At 40.7% G+C, this 25,517-nt stretch overlaps 1 protein-coding gene across 1 annotated transcript in view; it reads left to right on the plus strand.

Annotated features, from left to right (window-relative positions):
• Window positions 1-25,517, plus strand: part of PCDH15 (protocadherin related 15) — an 850,076-nt gene that overhangs the window by 364,435 nt on the left and 460,124 nt on the right. Inside the window, exons 6-8 of the mRNA XM_047824821.1 lie at window positions 5,286-5,405; window positions 12,577-12,687; window positions 25,108-25,278. Of these exons, the coding sequence (XP_047680777.1) occupies window positions 5,286-5,405; window positions 12,577-12,687; window positions 25,108-25,278 (402 nt within the window). The remainder of the gene's footprint in view (window positions 1-5,285; window positions 5,406-12,576; window positions 12,688-25,107; window positions 25,279-25,517) is intronic.

The raw sequence follows: 25,517 nt of genomic DNA on the forward strand, positions 1-25,517 counted from the left end.
CACTCACATGTTCCAGAATTTTCTATTATGTAGGCTGTGAAGTATGAATTGGTATCATTTTTTTTCCATATGTATCTTATTTTTAAGATTTAATTTTATTATTTATTTATTTATTTATTTATTTATTTATTTATTTATTTATTGAGACAGAGAGAGTGCAAGGGGTGGGGGTGGGGGGAGAGAATCTTAAGCAGGCTCCACACTAAGTGTGGAGCCTGGGATCATGACCTGAACTGAAATCAAGAGTGGGAAGCTCAACCAACTGAGCCACCCAGCGCCCCCCCCCATATGGATTTCCAGTATTTGTTAATTCAGTGTTCACAGTGACTTTATAGAATAAGATTACCATGGGTAATGAAAATCAGTTTTATTTACATGAAACCATGAATGCAATGCTTGTGTGGGGAAATACTGCAAATAAGATTGCATGTGAGGACAAATCTCTCTTTGGAGCACTGTTCATAATGTTTAGGTTAGCTTCACTACCATGGATCATGAGATACACAGACGGTTAACTGAGAACTGTTCATTTTTTATTTTCACATTCTAATTTATCTTATGCATCTTCTTGAAATACTGAATTTTCTTGCTTTGATTTTCTTTAACTTTTACATTTGCACGTATCTGTGCGTTTTCTGTATTTCCCAGTAGCTGTAAAATCATCTGTGGGAAAAGATATGAACTAAATAAGTAAGTGACGCCCTCAGGCAGCTGCCCAAGCCAATGATCATCCCATGCATAGAATGCCTTTCAGAAAACCAAATGTATATTTCTGAGACTTGCTGAAATGTTAACACGGAACGTGCCCATCTGCATGGCAGATGTGCCCTGAAAACCATTAATAATAATGTATAGGGCAATGTAGTTTTGTAATAAACAGCCTGTCATGTTTCAACCCCTACATCATATTCAGAAATTTACAAAGCACCACTGTGTGGTTTGACATTTATGGAGTGTGTGTGTGTGTGTGTGTGTGTGTGTGTGTGTGTGTGGATAGATATATGCTTTCTTCTGCTGGGTATAGATATAATGAACAAAATCTGTGCTGAAAACTTATATTGTTTAAAACCATGTCACGTGTCCCAACTCCCTTTTGCTTGTTAGCAGCTAGTGAACTCTCTCACTGGAACCTCTTCATCTCTCCAGACCTTGCTTATTAGCACAGAATGCCATGCCTTCTTTTTTCTTAGCTGTTTTTCTTATGTTAGCTTTCAACATTCCTAACACTTGCCTGTATCTGAACAGGCCAACCATGTGAGCACTAGACCACAGATACAAGTGTGCAGGCTGCATTTTACCCCTGTGTGTCTGCGGGGGAAATTTGGAAATGAGGAGAAGATGTGCCAACATCTTTGGCCTGAACATACAAGTATGGAAGAGAACAGAACTCACCAGTCAATGCAAATGCTGAATGAATGACGTGGCATATTTCTGAGTCCTTTCCTCTCAACAAGTAAATACCACATTTTCAAAGTTGGAGTGAAAGTCTTTCTAATCCTTACTGAAATTGTAAACACAGCACCCAAACCAAATGTGGTGCAGAAATCTGCTGCTGTTATAATAATGCTTTCCATTCCATTTCCAAGGCACTGATTCTCCTTTTAAAAAGAGCTTATGTGGCTCAGTAGGTTGAAGAGCCAACTGTTGATTTTGGCTCAGGTCATGATCCCTGGGTCACGGGATCGAGCCCCACATCGAGATCCGTGCTGAGCCTGGAGTCTGCTTGGGATATTCTCTCTCTCTCTCTCTCTCTCTCTCTCTCTCTCTCTGCCCTGCTTCTGTGCATGTGCATGCTCTCTCTCAAAAACAGAAAAGAGCTTATGTAAGTAATGAATCACTAAATTCCATTCCTGAAACCAATATTACATTATATGCTAGATAACTAGAATTTAAATAAAAAATTTTAAGTAATATGTCAAGAAACATGAATAGCAATACATTATATTGAGAAAAGATGGAAATAAATAAAATGAGCTTAAAATTCTATTTAGATAGAGGTCATTCATAACTTTTGTATGATATCATTATGGCAATGGTAAGATTGATTCTCTATGTACACAACTAGGCTACTGTTTCTCTGTTATTTTCCATCCAAACACACAAACTAGTAGAATTTATTGTATAATCATATTTCTACTTGTAATTTCAAGGAATTATGAAAGTATATATGGTCACATAAATTCTACTGGGGCCAGGTATGTGCAGCACCCCAAAATAATCTTAAGTCCTAAAACGAGCATGATTGAAATTAAATTACTTTTTGGACCAACCTCAAATTACCACCATAAACAAATGCATGGTAAGTCCTATTACATGTAGTCTAACAACCGTCTTTGTTGGACTTTGTCACTGAATGTATTTTTATAAAGGCAACCAAGAAAATAACGTGGGGTTTATTTCGAATGACTAGCTATTAAAAATTATACCTCCTTATAAATTTTTATTTTTATATTTTAAATTTTATTTATTTAGTTTTGCATGAGAGAGAGTGAGCAGGAGAGGGGCAGAGGGAGGGAGAGAGACAGAATCCTAAGTAGGATCTATGCTCAGCATGAAACCTGACACAGAGCTAGATTCCAGAACCCCCTGGGATCATAACCTGAGCCAAAATCAAGAGTTGGACGCTCAACCAACTGAGCCACAAGAAGCCCAGTGATGTTTACATCTAAAGGAAACATGTTAGTGAGGAAGAGGAAAAATATTAATTGGTCGTAGTACATTAAGGCACCATAGCAGTTTTGTGTTGCCTTTTTTGAGTTTCAAAAACATTTGGACAGCTGGAGAAAGATACAGATCTTTTCATGGTTAGGGTCTTTGAATTTGCAAATATTGCATAGTAAGAAGTAACATCCTTCAAATCATCCATTCCAAACAAATACTATATAGAATATTTATTTCTAAAAACTCAATCTTGAAAAGTCTGGGTAATAGATAATGTTGAGATTTAGAGAATATTATGCTTTATTTTCTCCTTGACTAAAAATAGTTCTTTTCATATAAAACTACCATCCCATCACTTACACGAATCATCAGGGAGGTTTCATTTGCATCTTGGATTCTGAGATTCCAATGTGAGGTTAGGTGTTTTTGTTTTGTTTTTGTTTTTGCTTTTTTTTTCTACGTGGATAGATAATACTTCAAACTTTACATCTAGTCAACTTGAATTTCTGTTATTAAACCAGCATGGAGAAAACTGTCAACCTGTCTACATAATGTAAAATTTCCAAAAGAAAATAATGTCACTGTATAGTAAAAATGCACTGAATGTTAGATAACTTGTTACATTATCAGGTGAGAGAGTCCTAGGGTTTTTCTCTTGTTTGTTTTACTTTTTTCTTTGCTTTACTTCTAAATAACTTTGATGTGGCGCCGTGGGTTGAAGTCACTATGTTTCATAATGTACAGATGACTAATTAACTGATTGTGTTCAAACTTCTTCCTTCAGTTTAAAAACACTGGGGCACCTGGGTGGCACAGTCAGTTAAGTGTCTGAGTCTTGGGTTCAGCTCAGGACATGACCTCACAGTCTGTGGGTTTGAGCCCCGCATCAGGCTCTGTGCTAACATCAGGGAGCCTGCTTGGGATTCTCGGTCTCCCTCTCTCTCTGCCCCTCTCCTGCTTGTGTCCTCTCTCTCTCTCTCTCTCTCTCTCTCTCTCTCTCTCTCTCTCACACACACACACACACACACACACACACACACACACACACAAAATAAATAACATAAAAAACGTGTTAAAAAATAAAAACTAATTGGTTTTAGTAATAGTGAATTGGTATAAGCAGTCAGTGTTCTGGCACGTTGTCCCCAGTGCGTACTGACTGGGCTGGCAGGGCTGATGACACACGAAGGCTGTGATTGTTCCAGAACATACTCGCTGTGTAGCCCTCGCTCCCCGGCCACCAGCCCACTCGCTGACGTGAGGGTCTCCAACATCGGGCACATGGGCCCAGTTCCTCAACCTCCTGTTCCTTCCCCTCAGTAAGGATGCTGTGCCCGTGGCTTCGGGACATGAGGGACCCTGTCTGCCATGAGTATATTCTGTTTGGCCTCTCTAATTCATAGTTTAATTCTCTAAAATCTATTGCCAACCTTAGGACCAAGACATTTCGTATAAAATGAGAATATCAGAAGACCATATTCCATGATGGCAAGAATTTGTTGGGGCTGAGTTGCAGCTACCAGTTCACAGAATGTATGTGCCTCTCCGTTCACCCCCAAGGCCATCAGGCTTCTCTCATTTCCGTGACCTGTGGATCCCCAAACAGGTTTGGATCCATACCCACTGAAAACAGAAATAAATGAGTTAACTCCCTTTTTTTTTCAATCTCTGATACAATTTCTCCATTGGGAGAATCCCATTGAACAACTACCAAGACATATCTAAAAATAAAAATAAAAAAAAAGTAAAAGCCTCTGCTCTGTAGAGGCAAAGAGGTCTGTTTATTGACAAAATTCATTTACACATTATTTCAGTGCAGCGATGAAGGAGATAAAGTAATAAATGCCAGCACAGCAAGAAGGTCTCCCGACTCAGATGCCCATCAGAGAATGCTCTGTTGGGTGCAGTCTAGGAGCGGGTGATACCTAGTTAAGTTGAAATGTAAGTAATGAGTAGGATTCCAGTGAAAACCTGAGGACTGGAAGGTCTGGACGTAGGAATGCACTCCCTGTGCAGAGGTACCCCATAGGTCATGGAAAATAACAGCGAATCCCTGGGTTTCATCCAAAATGAAAATACACGGCCGTGTTGCCAACAGCCTGCAAGGACAGAAGAAGCCATCAGCCCCCTCCCTCCTCTGATGGGCCAGGCACCACTGTCCCCAGCCTCTCGTCCTCAGATTTCCACAGGCCTGTCGTTTCACTGGTGTCTCTGAACTGGTTTTTGATTTTAATGTAAAGTCGCCAGCTCCTTCGTACAATTTAAATTCCAGCTTGTCGATGACCTAATGCATCGAGGGTTTTTATTTAAGGAGGAACGGCAGATACGTTTTCTCCACAGGGCCTAAGATGCTGATGGTGATCGATTGGTCCACAAGTGTTCCCGCTGAATGAGGGCCTTTTATTTTCCACCCAAAGCAGGGACCGTGATGATGGAAATTGCAGCCTTTGCGAGAACTCCCATGAAGGTTTGCAAGTGTTGTCTTGAAACGCTTCAGGTCTCTGGCGGTGGACAGCTGCCTGCTGTGTTCCTTTGTGTGACAAGAGGCTGGGTGGGTGCTGGGACACTTCTGCTGTGCCCTGGATGAATGAGAAGTGACCGTGTCTTTCTTGTTTTACTTTCAGCTCACTCCGGTCGGCACCACAATATTTACAGGGTTTTCAGGAGACAACGGAGCTACAGACATAGATGATGGACCAAATGGGCAGATAGAATACGTCATCCAGTACAATCCGGAGGACCCGGTATGTCAGCCCCCACCTGCAGTGTGGACTCTCTGAGGGATGTTTACTGCAGCTGGCACTTACCGTATTGTCACAACCCTTAGCTCCTCCAGCCACGTTAGTGTCCTCCCGCTGTTACCAGCCATCCCAGAATTACAGTCTTTTAACTATTTGTGGTATGCTTCTAAAACTTTTAGAAAGGTTTTGGTGGGCTTGGGAAATAACAATTTAAAAATATTTATAGGTGTAATATGCCATTGTCACCTCATTTCCATTATGTGTGCAGACTCCTGAGCATCGTAAATAAACCACCGGGGATGACATCACCAGTGTGATGCCTGTGCTTTGTGGCTCTTACAAAGTGACATCACTGCCCCTTCTCCACCAGTGAAGCCTCAGGAAGACAAGGGACAAAGCTGTTTTTTTTAATACTTATTTTTGAGCAAGACAGAGAGAGGACAGAATGTGAGCCAGACACACTGGCTTTTTTATGCTTATTTATTTTTTAGAGAGAGAGGTGCAGAGTGTGCGTGGGGGAAGAGCAGAGAGAAAGAGGAAGAGAGAGAGTCTGAAGCAGGTTCCAGGCTCCGAGCTGTCAGCACAGCGCCCGACACGGGGCTGGAACTCACAAACCTCGAGATCATGACCTAAGCTGAAGTCGGACGCTTAACTGACTGAGCCACCCAGGTGCCCCACGTTTGTCTTTTTAAAGATTAATTACTTATGTTTTTATTAGACCGTGGGATTTCTGCACCACGTCTCCCATGGGACTGTGAGAGTGTTTCCCCCACTATGGTACGTGAGAGAGCACGCTGATAAAGGCGACCTGAGCCTGGGCTGGCATGACCGCCCTCTGTCTTCCTCCTCCTCTCAGCCCAGACGGGTTGTCAGGGCACCGTGGCTGCCCCACAGCACTTCTGAAGTGAATTTTCTCAGTGAATACTTCTCCTTTATGTTTAATATTGGGAAAATGAAAGGTGTGGAAGTTAATGTTCTGTCTTTACTTTTAAATTATGGTTTTGGCATATAAGCTTTAAACAAACATGAAAACAAACAAACACATTGAGCTTGTAGAGACCAAGAATGGCCAACGGGACTTGCCTCCCAAATCTACCCTCAGAACTCTGAGTCGTGAAAGCACAGTCTCATTTTCTTTTCTTTCCTTTTTTTTTTTTTTTGTTTTTATTCTCAAGTTAGTTAACTTACGACACCCAGTGCTCATCCCAACAAGTTCCTTCCTTAATGCCCATCCTCCCCACCCAACAGCCCCCTTCCCCCCCATCCACCCTCAGTTTGTTCTCTGTATTTAAGGGTCTGCTATTGGTTTGCCTCCCAGGCTGTGTGTTATTTTTCCTTCCTTTCCCCAGTGTTCATCTGCTGTGTTTCTTAAATTCCACCTGAGTGAAACCATGATATCTGTCTTTCTCTGACTTGTTTCTCTCAGCATAGCCCCTTCCAGCTGTATCCTTCTGGAAGCTCAGTTGGTGGGTAGGAGGGAGCTGGGCTCGAAGGTGTGTGGCTGGCCAGCTCTGCTTAGTGCCTCTGAGCCCTGGAGTCAGGACCGGGTTCAGGTCAGCGTGGGCTCCACCCTGTCTCCACTGCATCCTGATAAAATGGTTTAGTCCTCATGCTAAACTTTTGTAAACATTAGGGGAACAAAAATGGAGAACAGAAAATCCCCTGGGCATAGCAGGGTCTAAGAAGGGACTGGATGGTCTTTGTGTGTTTGTCTCACCCCCTGACATGTATGTCTCCACGTGTTTGCAGGCAGAGGCAATGAAACAGAGAAGTGGGGAAGTAATGAGAATGGGAAAGAGAAGGACAGTAAGTAGGAAGGTCTCCTCAAAAAATCGAGTGGAAAAGATCAAAGAAGGAACTGAGGAAAAAAGGACAAGAGAAATGCTTTCCCTTAACAGCAGGGACAGGCAGCTACTTCACGCCCCATGTGTGAACTGTTTGTCTTTCTTACTATTTAGGTTTTTGAAAGAATTAATCGTATGTGCGTGTCGTGTTTCTAGCTTACATTTTATGAAGGCTGTTTCCTAACTTGTATTCTTCAAGCTGTAAAAATGGAACAGCCAGGCCATGGATTTTAGGGAAAGGATTATTACACTGCATTAAAAACAAACCTATCCTGGGGCGTCTGGGTGACTCAGTTGGTTAAGCGTCTAACTTCAGCTCAGGCCATGATCTCACGGTTCGTGGGTTCAAGCCCCACGTTGGGCTCTGTGCTGGCAGCTCAGAGCCTGGAGGCTGCTTCAGATTCCATGTCTCCCTCTCTCTCTGCCCTTCCCCCACTCACACTCTGTCTCTCTCCGTCTTTTTCAAAAATAAATAAACGTTAAAGAAAAAAAAAAACTATCCAAGGTTTAGAAATAGTGTGAGACAAAAAATGCATTACTTAGGAGCCGTCTTTTAGAAGTTTTGTGAGGCCGAAACTCCTTGTTACCCGCGCAGTAATTCCTTCTGCAGTCTTCCCCCCTTTCAGGGATTTGTGAACTCACCGTCAAACATAACATGCACCTTTTACTACCTGTAGTTTGGGTAAGCCCATCAGCCACATGCAGTGTCCAAATTACAGAATGAGAAGAACGTACTTGAGCCAGCTAGCACTGCTGTGGAATAAATAAAGACATCCTCTGGCCGTGGGCCTAATTCACTGGGACAAAAGAATCACACACCACACGAGCACTTACCTTAGGGTTATCGGGGGGAGAAAGCATTGACCCAGCCATGTCCTGACAGAGATAACCCACCTTTAAACTTCACACCATAATATTCCAATACTGATTTCTCCATTTCAGAACAACACTGTATTACAAATAGATTTAACCTGAAAACGTGGCACCTCTGGCTTTTGTAGCCACAGTCATGATTTCTTTCATGTTAGTCCCACAGGGTACGGTAATGGTAAAAGTGTAGACTGGTTTGTTCTAATTAAAACTCTCAGGGTTTTCATTTGTCTGTCTTCCAACTGACGCTATGTTAATCACTAGCAGAAATCACAAATTAATGACCTGGAGTTTCATTCAATTCACAAGCATTTTGTTTGGCCACATTTTAATTTAAATACTTTTTGAGCCAATATCTAAAAACCATGAAATTTCGCATTCAAATCTAGATTTCCCTTCTCTCTGAAGAAATAGAAATATGACAGCAGGGGTTCTGGTTTCCAAATGAATCTGTCCAATGTGTCAAGTGGTCTATTTCTTTTTTCTTCTTTTCCAGCTAGTATAATCCTCAGGCCTAAATTTTCTACATTTTTATTTTTATTTTTTTTATTTTTTTTAATGTTTGTTTGTTTGTTTGTTTGTTTGTTTATTTATTTATTTATTTATTTATTTGAAAGAGAGAGAGAGAGAGTAAGCGGGGGAGGGACAGAGAGGGAGGGAGACAGAATCCCAAGCAGGCTCCATGCTGTCAGCACAGGGCCCAATGTGGGGCTTGAACCCATGAACCATGAGATCATGACCTGAGCTGAAATGAAGAGCTGGATGCTCAACCAACTGAGTCACCCAGGCACCCCAGTATTTTTAGAGTTTACATTTCTTTGCTGAAATTTCTCGTTTTCCCTCGTGGTGAGCATTTTCTTACATCTCTGAGCACAGATGTGGGTAAAATAGCTGTCTATTTATTAAACACACTATTAAATAGTGTGTTAGTCTATTTAAAATCTGTGTCTACTTGTCCTGACATTGGCCTTTCCTGACTTTCTCCCTCTTTTGAAAAGGGATCACATTTCCCGGTTCATCATTGGTCAAGCTGTTTTGAACCCTCTCCTGGACATTGTGAATGTGATGTTCTGGAGAGACTTTTAATTCTATCATATTCCTCTGAAAAGATTTTTTTGTTTGTTTTTAATCTACCAGAGAACATGGTTGGACTTAAGTTAAAAAACTCTTGGGGGTAGCTCAAATCTCAATTTAGTATACATTTTTCCTTAGTCCATCTATTATAGTCTCCCTCATGCAGGTGTGGCATGGAGTTCACCTACAGACCTGAACACCCTTTCTAAGTGGGATTTTGTCCTCTCCCTTCCTGGCTTTCTCCTTTCTGATTGCCCCTCCCCTCCCCTTCCATCAGCTTTGATTGTCCCAAAATCTATCCCCTGATTCTTCAGGCCAGATAGGCTTTCTGTCAGAGTTGTAACTGGCCCTCAAGCTACTAACTACCATAAAGCAGCAAACTCACCCATGTTGTCTCTTCTTTCAAGTGTGTGACATCTCCCAGAGTGTGTCTGCTTTGGTTATCTCTTGAGGGGTATCTGGTATCCTTTGCCTTTTGTGTTTTTCCCAGAGTTTATAGGTGTTGTTTGTGGAAAGACTGAGTCAAGTAGGAGATAATCAACCATATAGAAACAGAACAATTAATGCCCAATAAGTTTCTTTCTTCAGTATGCATTTAGAAGACAAGGGCACATACTTGTTTTTGCTTCTGAACCATTCTGGCCTTCCCGAATATCAGGCAACAGCAACAATGATATAATCATTTCAAAGTTTTAATAACAATGGAAGAACGTGCTTCCATTTCCTTGATGGCTGTGGATCTTCGGTGACGAGTTATCAGCTCATTTGCTGCTGGCACCAGTTTTTTCTTTTTTTTTTTTAATGTTTTTAATGTTTGTTCATTTTTTAGAGAGATAGAGACATAATGCAAGTGGGTTAGGGACAGAGAAAAGGAGACATGGAATCTGAAGCAGGCTCCAGGCTCCGAGCTATCAGCACAGAGCCCGGTCCGGAGCTCGAACTCATGAGCTGTGAGATCATGACCTGAGCCAAAGTCGGACGCTCAACCGACTGAGCCACCCAGGCGCCCCTACCACTGGCACCAGTTTATTACCGGAAGCACTGGAATTCCAAATCTATGTCGAGCTGTTTTCTCTTTAAGAAAGGGAGAATTTGAGGAATTGTTGAAAACCAAGGGGACATGTGTTGTCCATTTGTCTCTGTATTTTAAAAAAGAGGATGATTCTAACACAAGAACATGTTTGAGTTTATCCTCATGTCTGTGTGTTCCTAAATATTAGAGAAATAACAAATATAATATCACTTGAAATTATTATGTTGAAGATTCAGCGATCATAGCAGATATCAGTTGCCATTACTATATGTCACCAGTGATCCCTTAGGTGAGTCTTGGGGATTAGCATAGTGTGTTAATTATCTAATACTGTGTTGCAAACCATCACAAACTTAGTGTCTTAAAACAACACACACTGATGTTTGCACAGTTTCTGTGACTTAGGAGTCTAGGCTCAGCTAAGCTGGGCTCTCTGCTTAGGCTGTCACAAGGTTGTAGTCTAGGTGTTGAGCATATTGGTTCTCTGGTGGAGGTTCAACTAAGGAAGGACCTCTTTCCAAGTGAACTCAGGCTGCTGTCAGAAATTGTTTCTCCATGGTTGTTAAGACACAGGCCCTTGGCATCTTGCTTGCTGTTGGCTAGAAGCTTCTCCCAGCTCTGAGAGACCACGCTTAGTTCTTTGGCTGTTTACCCTGTGACTTCTGCAAGGAGAGTGTCTAGACCATGTCTGTTTGCAACATGGAGTCTTATATATCATAATGTGGCCATAACAGTGACAGCTCATCACCTAAGCTGTATCCTGATGATTACAAGCAGGTCACAGATCCTTTCTACACTCAAGGTGGAGGGTTTACACAAAGGTGCAGGTGCCCATCAGGAAGTGGGGATAGAGAGGGCTCCCATAGGAATCTGTCTGCCATACCTACTGTTATGTCATCATTTTTGAATGTCCTATAAACATCTACTTTGGAAAGTCTCTTTTTGTTTGTTTCTTTATTTGTTTTTTACAAATCTACACAAAACAGAGGAGATAAAGTTTCTATTTTGGCTATAATACAGGGTAAATTGAAGATGGTCACCTGCCTTGTTAACATCTTTCTTTTTTCAATGTTTTTATTTTATTTTTGAGACAGAGACAGAGTGTGAGTGTGGGCGGGGCAGAGAAAGAGGAAGACACAGATTCTGAAGCAGGCTTCAGGCTCTGAGCTGTCAGCACAGAGCCCAGCATGGAGCTTGAACTTGTGAACCATGAGATCATGACCTCAGCTGAAGTGGGTCGCCTAAATGACTCAGCCACTCAGGCACCCCTACATCTTTCTTAACCCACCTATATTTTCATTATGATGTGAATGAACATTTATACTGCATGTGGAATAAAGAAGAAGCAGGCATTTTTACTAGCCAAAATCATAAAATCATAATTACCAACATTGCAAACTCTTTTAACCCATGAGCAAAATCAGAGTAGTTAACATTGAGCTTTCTTCTCTCTTGTTTCTCTTCATTTTTCTTCTCTTGTGCCATCATTGTCATTGAATTTTATCTAAAATAAATGAGGAATTGGGGCACCTAGGTGGCTCAGTAGGTCGAGCGTCCGACTCTTGATTTCGGCTCAGGTCATAATCTCACAGTCCGTGGGGTCGAGCCCCACATCAGGCTCTGCACTAGCACAAAGTGTGCTTGGGTCTCTGTCTCTCTCTCTTCCTCTTCCCCTTTCCCCACTTTCTCTCCCTCTCTCTCAAATAAAAAAATATATAATAATACAACACAATATAACAAATAAGTAATAAATTTAGGGATTAATAGCTGCTCAGCTGATTAACCACATTCAAAGCAAAAGCATTTGTGCTCATTTCCAAAATGTTCTTGTTCTTCCTCTCCTTGGAGATGTGCCAGGAATGCGCTTTCTTTTGGTTGGAAGAATGACGTGTTTTGGTTAATGATGCGCGAGCTAACAGAACCACGTACAGGTCACCATCCTCCTCCTCCTTTTCTTCCCTGACAACAACGTTGAAAAGGGATATTATGTAGACATCACAAATTGCTATGCTTGGGGCTCTTGGGTGATAAAACAAATGGTGGTAATAGAGAAGATGTTTAGATACTTGCAGTTTGGTTGAGAAATGTCCCAGGGTAACCCTAAAAATACATTAAAAACTCACAGGTGACGAGTTTCCGGGTTGTTATCAAATGACTCTGGTAAAACCCATTCATCAACATGGAAACTTTTTAGACACGAAAGGAGTATTAAATCGGAAGCTTACAGGCAACATTCATTTTCAGGTGATAAGCCTACTATCTTTAACTTTCTGGGAGACTCAGCTGCAATACTGCATTCTCTAATTCATCTTCTATTCAAATGAGTTGATTCTGTCTCTCTCCCTGTTGGCAGACATCCAATGACACCTTTGAAATCCCCCTCATGTTGACTGGGAATGTGGTGTTAAGGAAGAGGCTCAACTATGAAGACAAGACTCGGTACTTTGTCATCATCCAAGCTAATGTGAGTATTCATTCCCCCTCGCTTCCCTCCTGGGAGCTTAGGAATAAAGAACTCTCCCAAAATGTGTCAGTGCTTGCAGAGTGCCCGCTGGAATTTGTGGCCTCAACGGGGTAGGCTGCCCACAGCATAATTTATATGTTCTGTTCTTCTAGATGGAGAATGGGACGGAATGGAACAGGAGGAGTGTTTCTACCCACTGTTCCCTTCACTCTGAGTCACATTCCCACCCTTCGGTAATTTGGCTTTAGTTCGCCCTGAAGCGTTTCTCAAATTGTGACACAGAATGTGACACAGAATGTGGCACAGAGTGTGACCTGCAGGAGAATCACCTCGGTGCATACTAAACATGCAGGTTCCCGGGCTCTGCCTCAGACCCTCTGTGCAAACATCTCACAGGATGGAAGTGGAATACCTGCATGTTTTACTCCCTGGGGGATCGCCAAGTATGCCAAAGAAAGAGAAGACATGTCCAGTTGGTAATCTTTTCCCCCTTGGCTGTCATTTCTTGAACACCTGCTCACTAGATGTCAGCTACTGGGACTGTAACCAGGATGTATGTACAGCAGGAAGGGAAAAGCTGAAAACCAGTCACTTATATAACGTGGACTTTTACTGTTATCTTAATAAAGCCCCAGCTGTGTGTGGATCAGGTGCTGGTTTGGCACCTCAGGTATATCACCAAGGACCGGGTTTCTTCTGCCCTCACACTGGGCCCCTTTCCTGACACTTGGCCATTTTCCCAGTGTCCTGTTCATCAGGTGCTAGTGACTACCACGGCCTTAAGCACCGCGGCTGCATTTCAGGTCTGACTGCCAGCAGCTGGAAAGGGGGTGAAACCAGGACTCTTCTTGTTTGCTGATCATCCTTCGACTGTGAGGAAACTCCTACCCAGAGTCTTCTCCCTTCTAACTTCCCTCTCCAGCCTGGGATCACAGAGTCAGCCTAGAGAAAGGAGGCTGAGGAAGTCTTATGTAGCAAAAGGGGTGAGGTAGCCAACTCTAGATTGCACCAAGTTCTGTGCATCTCCTGATGCTGGACACACTGATAACCTGGGGAAGGGGGTGGAGAGGAGTCAGAGGGGGACCTGGAGGGGGAGGAGGAGGAGGAGGAGGAGAAAAAGGAGGAGGAGAGGGAGGAGGAGGAGGGGAAAAGGAAGAGGAGAAAGGGGGAGGAGGAGGAGGAGAGGAATTTGTTAACAAGAGGAATAGAGCTAGTATTTCAGCAAAAATCTGACAGGGCTGGCTACAGATAGCTTCCAATATTGAAAAAGTCCATAGCAAGTGACAAGATCATGTTCCGAATAGGTTATTAGACTCTGAAGCCAGCCTGTGCCTTAAAGGATTCCTAAGCAATGTCATTCTACTTCTATAGCAGAGCATGAAGACCACTCAGAGTGGAAATAAGAAAGCATCCTCCATCAGCTGTTATGAACAAGTTTATAATGGCCATTTTTTAGCTAGAGATATTTTGCCAGGAAGGGAGGGAAAGTTTGTCTGTGTACAATTATAATTAAATATATAATATATATTTACATTAATGTTATCTTATATATTTATTATATATAAATATATTTGCTTATATAAAAGTATATTTATTTATATATAATATAATTATATATAAATATATTTGCTTATATAAAAGTATATTTATTTATATATAATATATATGAATTTAATTTGCCTATTTTATACAGTCGGTAGATAGTAGATATATGTAGATAGAGATCTAATTTTTGAAGCCAGATTTCTAAATTTTCGTTCAAAATTCTCAAGTCAGTATCTTGGTGTCCACGGGCAGAGATTAGAGTGCAAACAACAGATAGAGGAGAAACTAATATCTACTGGGGGGGGGGGTCCTCTCAGAGCTCCTCAAAACCCTGAAATCTTTTTTTTAAATAGTTTTTCTACACAGTGAAAATGAGAAGAAAAAAACACAGCTTCTCTTGTTTGACTGTGAATCTCTAATAAAATTTAAGGAAAAATAAGATTGCTGTGGAATATATCAGTTTTTCTTGTGCTATTTAAAATGAGCTATTTTTTAAAAAGAAGTTCAAGTAAAGTGAGCTATTTTTTTAAAGAAGTTCAAGCAAAAACATTTGAATTAATGTTTAATTTAAAATATTTTTGAAGGCTTCTGGAACAATTTGTATGCAATTTGCTAGACTGCCCACAACTGAGAGAGAGAGAGAGAGAGAGTGGTAAGTGGTTAGCATTTCAGGGATAAAATTATGAAATACGAGGATATGCGTGAATCAGCAAGAGGAAGGATTGGAACTGGCAATAAGTGAAAGAAAAGGTTAATTTATCTATAACAATTTTTATTATAAATTTAAATCCTATACTATAAAATGGGAATATTAAATATAGGAGATTATAAGCTTCTTAGTGTTTTTAAAAGCTGTCAGAGCTATATCCTTTTAATAGTTTTATTTATTTATTTATTTTTAAATGTTTATCTATTTTGAGAGAGCAAGTGGGAGAGGGGTAAAGAGAGAGGGAGAGAGAATCTCAAGTGGTCTCCGCATTGTCAGCACAGAGCCTGACTTGGGGCTCAACCTCAGGAACCATGAGATCGTAACCTGAGCTGAAGTCAAGAGTCAGTTGCTTAACTGACTGAGCCACCCAGGCGCCACCCCAAAATAGATAATTTAAAAATGGAATCACTATGGGAAAAATTATATATGCATATGTGTGTATAGGAATATACTTTTAATCTTGGTAAACACTGCCATATCGTTTTCCAAAATATTACAGCACATCACTTTCCTACAAGATAAAGAATGGCACATTGCCTCTCCTTTTTAGATAAAATAATTTACTTAAAAAAGTGTATTGTAGGAGCTGAAAAGCTGACTCCTACTTGCTTGAGGACCGATGGTGAGCTCCCTTCCCTACTCCGAGTTCAGTGACCTCACCTTTGTGGCCATGGTGGCCACTGTGAGTATGGACAATGACCAGTGCTACGAATCAGGACTTCTCGTCCCAGAGAGATGGTTGTTCAATGTTTACTGCTTTGTGAATACCCATGTCTGTGTCAGGGAGCAAGAATCCCTGTCCCCTTCAAGGTCCTTCTGGCCAGACCAAGTATCAAATTGACATGAGACAGATTAACAGGAGGAAATCAACATTAATAGGCATATGCATGGGAATCCACATAGACATTCCAAATACAGGCACAATCAGAAATATATGTCCTTCTGAACTAAGGAGAAGGGGGAAGGGGTCTAGGATTTTACAAGAAAACAGTGCAGTTCATAGGGTGATAAGAAAAGCAGATGTTTGCTAATTGGCTGTTCTACATACAGAGGACTCACTCAGGTAAAATTTATCTCCAATAATTCATATTCTGTGAAATACCCCAAATGAGATTTTTCTGTGTGGCTAAGAGAGGGACAAAAGTATCTCCTGAGACACAGGGTCTCAGGGGCTTTGTGTTCACAATAACTCACCTGTCAAAGTGGCACATTCTGGGAGGGGCCACTCCGGAACCCTTTCATCTATATAATTTACACTTTTATATTTATATAGGATCATGAAGTCCACAGACTGTTACATGTTTCTAGTTACATTTTTATATCCTTTCGTGTTTTTTTATTATCATTTTGTCAATGCTACTTAAACTGTCGTACAATGTAGATCATGTACATTCAAAACCTACATTTTTCTCTTGGAGTCCTAAAGAGAGTTGAAATATGAACAGTTTTGATTTTAAAGTAGGTGGTTATGTAAGTGGATGGAAGAGTGATGATATATTACTGAAATTACTCAACTTTGACCTGGCTTTGCTTATGGTACGAAGATTTGATTGATGTACAAAGGAAACTATTCTAATCTCGTGTAATTAGGAAGTTTCTTTTTATCCCTGTGGACATATTAGAATTCTTTTTTTTTTTAATTTTTTAATTTTTTTTTTTTAGAGAGAGAGAGACAGAGCGTGAGTGGCGTAGGGGCAGAGAGAGGGAGACACAGAATCTGAAACAGGCTCCAGGCTCTGAGCTGTCCGCACAGAGCCCAATGTGGGGCTCGAACCCACAAACTGCGAGATCATGACCTGAGCCGAAGTCGGATGCTCAACCGACTGAGCCACCCAAGCGCCCCACATGTTGGGATTCTTAAATAAGCTGGAAGAGTTTTGGTTAACAAAATTAAGAAAACTTGCCACTTGTTTACTGGAGGACTATTTGCAACATTATTAATCATGGTTTAAGTATGAATGGGCAATGAGAGAATGATTAATTCTAGAAAACAGAAGGAAAAGAAAGTTCAGAGATTGTACAAAGATCCCTAGGTTTTCTTTCTGTCAAGGTTTCCAATATAGTCTGTACCACAAACTCCAATTTTGTTATGTTACCCTAAGTCACAAACAAATCAAACTTATCTCCTTGTACATGGATATTGTTCCAAAGCTCTCCTTTGTATTACTGTTATCCTGAAGGAAACACTGAGGACTCTTCCATACTCAAGAGCCCTTAATTAGTTGTCATAAAAAAAAAGTTTACATTTACTTTAGAATCATAGCCAGGGTAGGGATGCCAGGGTGGCTCAGTTGGTTAAGCATTTGACTCTGATTTTGGCTCAGGCCATGATCCCAGGGTTGCGGGATTGAGCCCCACATTGAGCTCTGTGCTGAATGTGGAGCCTGCTTGGGATTCTGTCTCTCTACTTCTGCACTTCCCACTTTCTCTCTCTCTCTCTAAACTAAATAAAATTAAATAAAAATTAAATTAAATTAAAATCATAGAGTAATTCTAAATCATCTTACCAATAACAGGAAGAATTTAATATTTTCTGAAGTATCAAAAATCTAGAGAAGGAACACTTAGTTGTCTTTCGTAACAAGATATTATAATTTGTAAAAATGCCACTTCTTTCTTACTCTGTCTTTTTTCCCAATGTATTAATATTCAAATCAGTATGTAAGCATTGTAATTATATGGGCTTGTATGTAAAAAAAATCACTTCATATACTTCTGGATGTCAATTTCTGTAAACAACTTTTCAGCAGTAGCTCCCACTCTGACCTTCCCTCACCTGTCCTTCCTACTGCTTGTGGAGTAAGTGCTGGATTTTACCCCAGTTGTTTTGAGCTCCGCCCATTCTTGGGCGTACTCTGGGGAATAGGAGTGAAAGAGGGAGATGGTGATGGCACCTGATGGCTGACACAGATTTATACAGTGCCCAGTGGTCAGGGTGTGTAAGCATGTGGAGATGCAAAGTGTCATGCTATTCTGTCTACCAGCGTGCATAAAAATTAAGGAAAATCATTAAATGTCTCAATCCAAAAAAAAAAAAAAACACTTTCCAGGAAAAAAAAAATCACTTCTAAAATGGTTTAGACCCCCACAATCTTGTTGCTTCTTTATTTTTTTTTTCCATTTTGAATAAAACAATGTAATGGAATCAAGTTACTCTAGGATAAGTTTCATGTTTCCAGCCAGGGATCGTCCATCTGTCATTGGTGAGCAGAGCAGGGCAAACACCCCCATGGTCCTAGGTGAAGAGTCAGGGTCAGAAGATTCAGGGCTAACCTAATTATGTGGCATTTTTTTCTTTCCCTACTGCAAATAGCTGATAAAGTAATGAAAGAGTCTGTAATATATGTATCTATGAGTGAGTCTGGGAGGTGCTTGCTGCTAGCCAGTGTGTGTGTGTGTGTGTGTGTGTGTGTGTGTGTGTGTGTGTGTGTGTTTTAGTTACAAAGCACTTGAATACTGAGTATGTAAATGTTGGAAGTCTATGCCAAGTCTTCTATGGCAGCAGCTCAAAAACAAACCAAAACATCAGCATGTCTGTTCCATACTCATTTTTTTTTTAGTTTTTTGAAAAAAAAATTAATGTTTATTTTTGAGAGAGAGAGAGAGAGCGAGAGAGAGCTCTCACAAAAACAGGGGAGGGGCAGAGAGATTGGGAGACACAGAATCCAAAGTAGGCTCCAGGCTCGGAGCTGTCAGCACAGAGCCCGACATGGGGCTTGAACTCATGAGTTGTGAGATCATGCATGACCTGAGGCGCAGTCAGATGCTTAACAGACTGAGCCACCCAGGTGCCCCTAAAAGCTGTTTTTTTTATGTTTATTTATTTTGAGAGAGAGAGAGAGAGAGAGAGAATGAATGAATGAATGAATGAACGAACGAACGAACATGAACAGGGGAGGGGCAAAGAGAGAAGAGAGAGGGAATCCCAAGTAGGCTCGGTGCTATCAGCACAGAACCGGATGCAGGGCTCTGTGTCATGAGCTGTGAGATCATGATGTGAGCCGAACTCAAGAGTTGGACACTTGACCAACTGAGCCCCCCAGGTGCCCCAGCGAAGGCTGTTTTTAGTGAGGACTACCCCACTGGAGAAACCAACTGAGCCACCCAGGCGCCCCTGTTTCATCCTCATTTTAGAACTGAGATTCACCTAATTTCTTAGTATTTGCTGCAGTCCACATCATCCCTGGCTCTGCTCCCCGACAATATTTAACTGGATACACTTATAAATAGAGAGCAGGTACTGAGTGAATCACAAATTAGCATTCATCTCCGCTGATCAAAGAACAGTGGACAATGAAACTATTTTCTAGAAGGAAAGCCTTTTGATTAGGATAAAGGGGTGGGGCCTTACTTCTCATCAGACACAGGTGTTTTATTTCCTTAACACCGTCAGTTTAAATATTTGCAATTTTATAAAACTGTGCTTTGTAAAAAGTGTGGATTGTTACGATGAATCCGTTATCTCCGAGCTATTTATAAAAGTCAATATCTCTGAAGTTCTAAACATATATCTCTTTTTTGAAGAAATAAATTAGTTCTTCCTAGCAATATGTTGATGAAAATTTCTACTTATTTAGTAAATACTTCATTCAAAAACAGTGGGTGTCTTGGCTACACCAGCCATTGTGTTACAGTGTGGTTCTCAAGGTTTGTAGATTGTGTTGCCGTCATATGGGACCAGTGGATTGAAAATTTGAATGCACATGCTGAGGATTCAGGGACCAAGTCAGTGCTGCTTTCCTTTTCAGCCCAGACAGAATATTCCAGCTAGGTCAGATTCCACACACTGCTGAATATTCCTTATGACCTTCATGATTCTGTGTTGAATATACATAGGCTTTTAAATTACTGGATATTGGCTTTTACCTGGATTATTCTTCATATCACCTGCACTTCCTTGTAAGCTGAACTCACAGTTGTTAAGTAGTGACCTATTTGTATGGCAGCTAATTAAATGTTTCATGGACATTAATGTTTACTGTTAGCAAGTGTGTAAGTGATATGTGAAATAATAATGCACATTGAGAAAATACAAATTAAACAGTCATACTTGAATAACTTTTAAAATAGATATATTCTTGGGGTGCCTGCGTGGCCCCTTTGGTTGGGCATCTGACTTCAGCTCAGGTCATGATCTCACCGCTTGTGAGTTCAAGCCCTGCGTCGGGCTCTGTGCTGACAGCGCAGAGCCTGGAGCCTGCTTCGAATTCTGTATCTCCCTCTCTCTCTTCCCTTCTCCCACTCATTGCTCTGTCTCTTTCTCTCAAAACAATAAGTAAACATTAAAAAAATTTTTTTTTAAAAAGATATATTCTTGCTTGACAGTTACAGTCATAGTTTTTAAACTAATGAAGTCTCTTTTTAAAAAATATTTAAAAATGTAAAATACCTTACTTTTGTAAAGGAAATAAGAGAAATGAGGAATGAAAATGGGAGTAAAGAAGGAAGGAATTTGGCAGGGTGGGGAGGGGGCGGTTAGTGTTTAATATGTTTTGGATTCTCACATAGGAATGAATGGAAACACATACTTCAGGAAATCACATAAAATATTTATGCAAATAATTATGTTTTATTTATACCATTCCCAATTTAGAATGTTATTTCTTTTATCTAGAATAATCTTCAGCAGTAGCATTTTACTAGAAAGAGCGAAAGGTTCTTTTCATTTTGGTTTTTATCTCAATTTCCAGGGGCTGTGTTTTAGATGAATTTTTAAGGTCAAATTTGGTTCTAAACTGGGAGAAGAACATCACAGATTAAAGCCTTCCATGGGCTCACAAGTGCACAGTGAGCTGGAGACTTACTTTCATATTCATACCCCTCACGTTATATAATATATATTAATGACAAATCCTGCAGAATATCCGCATGCATAGAGGGACTGTGGGTATCTGTCAGTGCTACCTCTGTGTGTAGACATGGAGAGGAGCAGAATTTGTCACCCCAGAATATGCCTCACTGGCATAAGGATTATGGTTTCAAAACAGCAGACAACAGGGAAGCTCTGAAAACTAAGTAGGCAGTTTATGCCTACACGGGACTCTCCACCTGCAAGGGTGTCCCTCCCCGTCCAGGAAAAGGAGAATGGCTAAATCCGGAGAAGCTTCTGTCAGAGGGAAAGCCTTGTTTTACTGTGCCTTGCCTGAAACCCAGTTCTCCCCACTCTCCATCCCCAACATCTTCTTTTGTCTTTTGCTGAAGCCCGGGTTTAAGGTGAGAGTTTGGGCCATTTTGGGGAGTTGCCCAGTTTTCCTGGGTGTATGTGTGTGTACATATCATTAAAGCATTTTGTTTGTTTGTTTGTTTGTTTTCCTGCTAATCTGTTTTCTCTTGTGTGGGGTCTCAGCCAAGAAGCTACAAGGGTGGAGGGAAATTTTTTTTCTTCCCTGACACTAGCTTCTTTACTATTTTTCCTCCCAGTAAAAAGTTCATATTTTATAAATCAACACTTTGTAAACAGTATCTTTTCCCAATATTATAACCAAACCAACGTGAGCTGCTCCTTGGTGCATCAGAAACTGTACCTGATGAGTTGCCACACAAAGAAAACTTTATTTGCAGCAAACAAGGAGATCATGGGGAATGACTTCCAAAGTCCTGGCTCTCTGGGCAGAGAATGGGTTCCTTTGTTTAGGGTTAGGAGGGATATTTAGATAGGGGAGCCTTGTCATCATCTGTAGACGCAGACATAGGGTCGTGCGTATGTCCTAGGGAAACCTGCCTGCACACACGCTGTGTGTTATGTAATGAGACTTGTGCTCCTCCTTGGGCGGAGATTTTAGTATTGCAGTGAGTAGAGGTAGTTGTCAGTCTTTCTAGAGGTCACACCGTGGTCCATTGGCTCAGGTGTGAGTAAGGGGTTGAGCTCAAACTGGTCAACATGGTCTGGGCTGGTTGGAGGTCTTGTCAGGACAGTCGCTCGCTTGTTCACTTGAGGGAAGGTTTTGCTTTCCATTTGCCTGAGTTAAGAGATAAGCTGGAGAGAGGAGCTCAAGGGAAAATGTGAGATAAAGGTCGGTGAATGCAAGCAGATGGGCAGTCAAGGTCAGATCTTGGGGTCTAGCTGGTAAAATATGACATAAAAACCTGAATTATGTATTTTGGTAATCATACATACACCCAATCTTACGCACTTGTACTCCATTTTAAGAAGTCTTAATGATCCAAAGAGGTAGAGAATAGTTAGATTTGTTGCTGACAGACTGAAAGAAAGAGTTTGATAAACACTCAACTGTATCTACCATTGACTTGGTGATGACATATAAGGGGTAAGGTGGTGTGGCATTTAAGTGCAGAAATACTGCTTATGGGATATTCAGATATTTTTCCACATCCATATCACATCAAATGTTATCTAATATTTTTTTATCAACTTTGATTGATTTGGCATTTTGAAAAACTTTATCCTAAGCAACCATAATTTTTAAAATGTCAGATTTGATGAGCCAGTTGTGTTTTTTAAAATTTGCAAGAAATATATGAATTTATGCCAAATTAGTATTTTCAACAAAATAGTGATTGTCAGAGGGGAGATGGGTGTGGGAGGGCAAAACAGGTGACGGGGAAAGGGAGATACAGGCTTCTAGGTATGGAATGAATAATTCATGGGGATGAAAGGCACAGCACAGGGAATACAGTGATTCTGTAATAACGTTGTGTGCTGACCAATCATAGCTACAGGTGTGGGGGGGCATGGCATAAAATTGTACTTTCCATCACTATGTTGTACACCTGAAACTAATGTGACATTGTGTGGCAACTGTACTTTAATAATAATTTTTTCCGTATGTACTCAAAACTCATACATTTACAGTATAGTATTTAATTTTTTTTTAATATTTATTTTTGAGAGAGACAGAAAGACAAAGAATGAGTGAGGGAGGGACAGAGAGAGAGGGAGACACAAAATCCGAAGCAAGCTCCAGATGCCGGGCTCAAACCCACGAACCATGAGAGCATGACCTGAGCTGAAGTCAGAAGCTTAACTGACTGAGCTGCCCAGGTGCCCTAAAGTGTTAAGTTTTAAAGCTAATTTGTGGAGCACCAAAATTATCTCATATGCCATTTGCTGCTCCTACTGTACTTTCAACTATACTGAATATAATAAACAGACAAGGAAAATTTACAATTAAAGAAGGACTTCTTAAAAATCTCTCTCCCCTATACATTCAACCAATCATAATTATTAGTATAATACTGTAGTGATTAATCTTGATTGTATTCATCCCTTTTTTGAGAAGGACAACCTGTCCTCTGCTTTCTTAGATTTACTAACTGGTGACTTGCAGATTACAGGTCCATTGTGTCTTCCTTGTGTCCTCCTGTTGAACACTCTTTAGATAAATATAATTAATATGAATTTCTAGTGAAATCACTTCCACTCCTTAACATGGGCTTCACATAGTGATTTCTTCCCAAAGAAATGAAAAAGGAAACAAGAAAGAATAACTTTACAATGGGGAACCATGATGAACAGAAGCTCAACCAGGTGATCAAGTTAGCCTAAATCATGAGTCGTGTTAATAATAATATACTCTTGATATAATGTGATGAAATGATGCTGGATCTCTCTGGTCTCCCTCCCCAAAATGTACCACCCCAGCCTGATCTTGAAAAAAACATCAAGTCCCCATTGAGGAATATGCTCCAAAGTGCCTGACTCATTCTCAACATTGTCAAGGAGATGAGAGACCAGGGAAATTGGAGAAATTTTCATAACCAAAAGGAGCCTGAGGGGACATGATGGCAAAATATAAGTGGAGTCCTGGATGGGATCCAGAAAACGGACATTAGATAGAAACTAGGGAGATCTCAGAAATATGGATTATAGCTAATAACAATGTATTGTCACAGCAAGAAAAGCGACAATGACAACAACACTGGGCCAGTTTAAGTGAGTAGGCAAGATCTTAGTCAAGGCTGTTTCATAATGAAGAGACCAGAATGGGTTCTGAACTCAAGTCGGATGAAAGAAGGGATAGAGCATTGTTAAGATCTGAGATAGGAATTCTCTTCACAAGAATTTCTCTTTCTTTTTCTTTTTGTTTTCTTTACATGTAGGAGATGGTGGATGCTAACTAAACCTATTGTAAAATCATTTCACATATATGCAAGTCAAATGTTGTGCATCTTAAACTCATGCAGTGCTATATGTCAGTGGTATCTTGGTAAAATAGGGGAAAACAAAACAAAACTAAACAAAAATCCCTGTTCTCATTGTTCCATAATGTCGTGGAAAAAAGAGAACATTGAATAGATAGTTCCCATTATTGCTACAAGGGCACCCTTCGTAGAAGCTGTGGTTTTAGAATCCCAAAGAATAAAGAAACAAAATAAGACAGTTATAACCTGGAAGCTAGGAAAACTAGGTTATTTCAATGACAACATCATCCTACCAGAAGACAATCAATGCTGGTCTCAAAATAATTTATAATAGAAAAGCTTATGTGAATCATTAAACAGCATTTCTCCATTAAGAGTATAGCACATCTGGTGGTTTTTTTTTCTCTTTTTTCTCCCTTCATTTTACTCTTTCTTTGTTTCTTTTTTTCTTTCCTTCTTTCTTTCTTTCTTTTTTTTTTTTTTTGTTCAGGATGTGGGTTTTTTGTTTTCATTTTTGTTGTTGTTTGTTTTTGGAAGTAACCAAAATTCATCTAAAATGTATCTAGATTTCTTGAAATATCATCAAAAGAGCGAGTGGGTGCATGTGCGTGCACCAGGCTGGGCTTGTGGTGGAGGAATCAATAGCCAAGAGTTTTTGCTAATTGGTCTTCCCAAAGGAGAAGTGAAATGGCTTCATTTCTTAACGATGGGAGATATTTTCACAATGTGGTGCAAGCCTCGTGTGGAGGGTAGGCTCCTATCCTCCCACGGAGACAGGGATGTGGGGGCTCTGTCTTCTTCAGTGATTACTTTCCAAAGGGACAGCTCCCAGGTCCTTGAATAAGGGTGCTGGATTGTAAAACTGGAAGAGGTTTGAGCTGGGAGAAGATTGCCCTCTCAAAGGGCTAAGAAAGTATTGCAGTTGCAAGTTTTCTAAAGTAAATGCTCTGAGAGGTCAGGTGCCTACGATCAGGAAGAATTCTGTCTCCAGTCTAGTCAAGTTGATGGGAACGTGAAGTCCATCTCATTTTTTTGTTTTTCTTCTCTGTTTTCCTCTCTCCCAGGACCGGGCACAAAATCTGAATGAGCGGCGAACCACCACCACCACCCTCACGGTGGATATTCTGGACGGAGATGACTTGGGTCCGATGTTTCTTCCTTGTGTCCTTGTGCCGAACACTCGTGACTGTCGCCCGCTCACCTACCAAGCTGCCATACCTGAGCTCAGAACTCCGGTAAATATATTCCCATTCTTTCCCCTTTACTTGCACCTCTTTGACCTCAATGAGACCCCATTCAAATATTTTGCAAACATGTCAGTGGAGAATAGAAAACTGCACAGTGCGGGTGTTGAAAGTATTTATGTCTAAAACCATTTTCAGAGAGTATGGCAGAGTTTGGTCACCACACATTATGGCATCATTTACAAAGTCGAAAGTGTGTCGCACAGCAACCACCCATTTGGCACTGATTG

This window comes from Prionailurus viverrinus, chromosome D2 (genome assembly GCF_022837055.1).
Source record: "Prionailurus viverrinus isolate Anna chromosome D2, UM_Priviv_1.0, whole genome shotgun sequence".
NCBI lineage: Eukaryota > Metazoa > Chordata > Mammalia > Carnivora > Felidae > Prionailurus > Prionailurus viverrinus.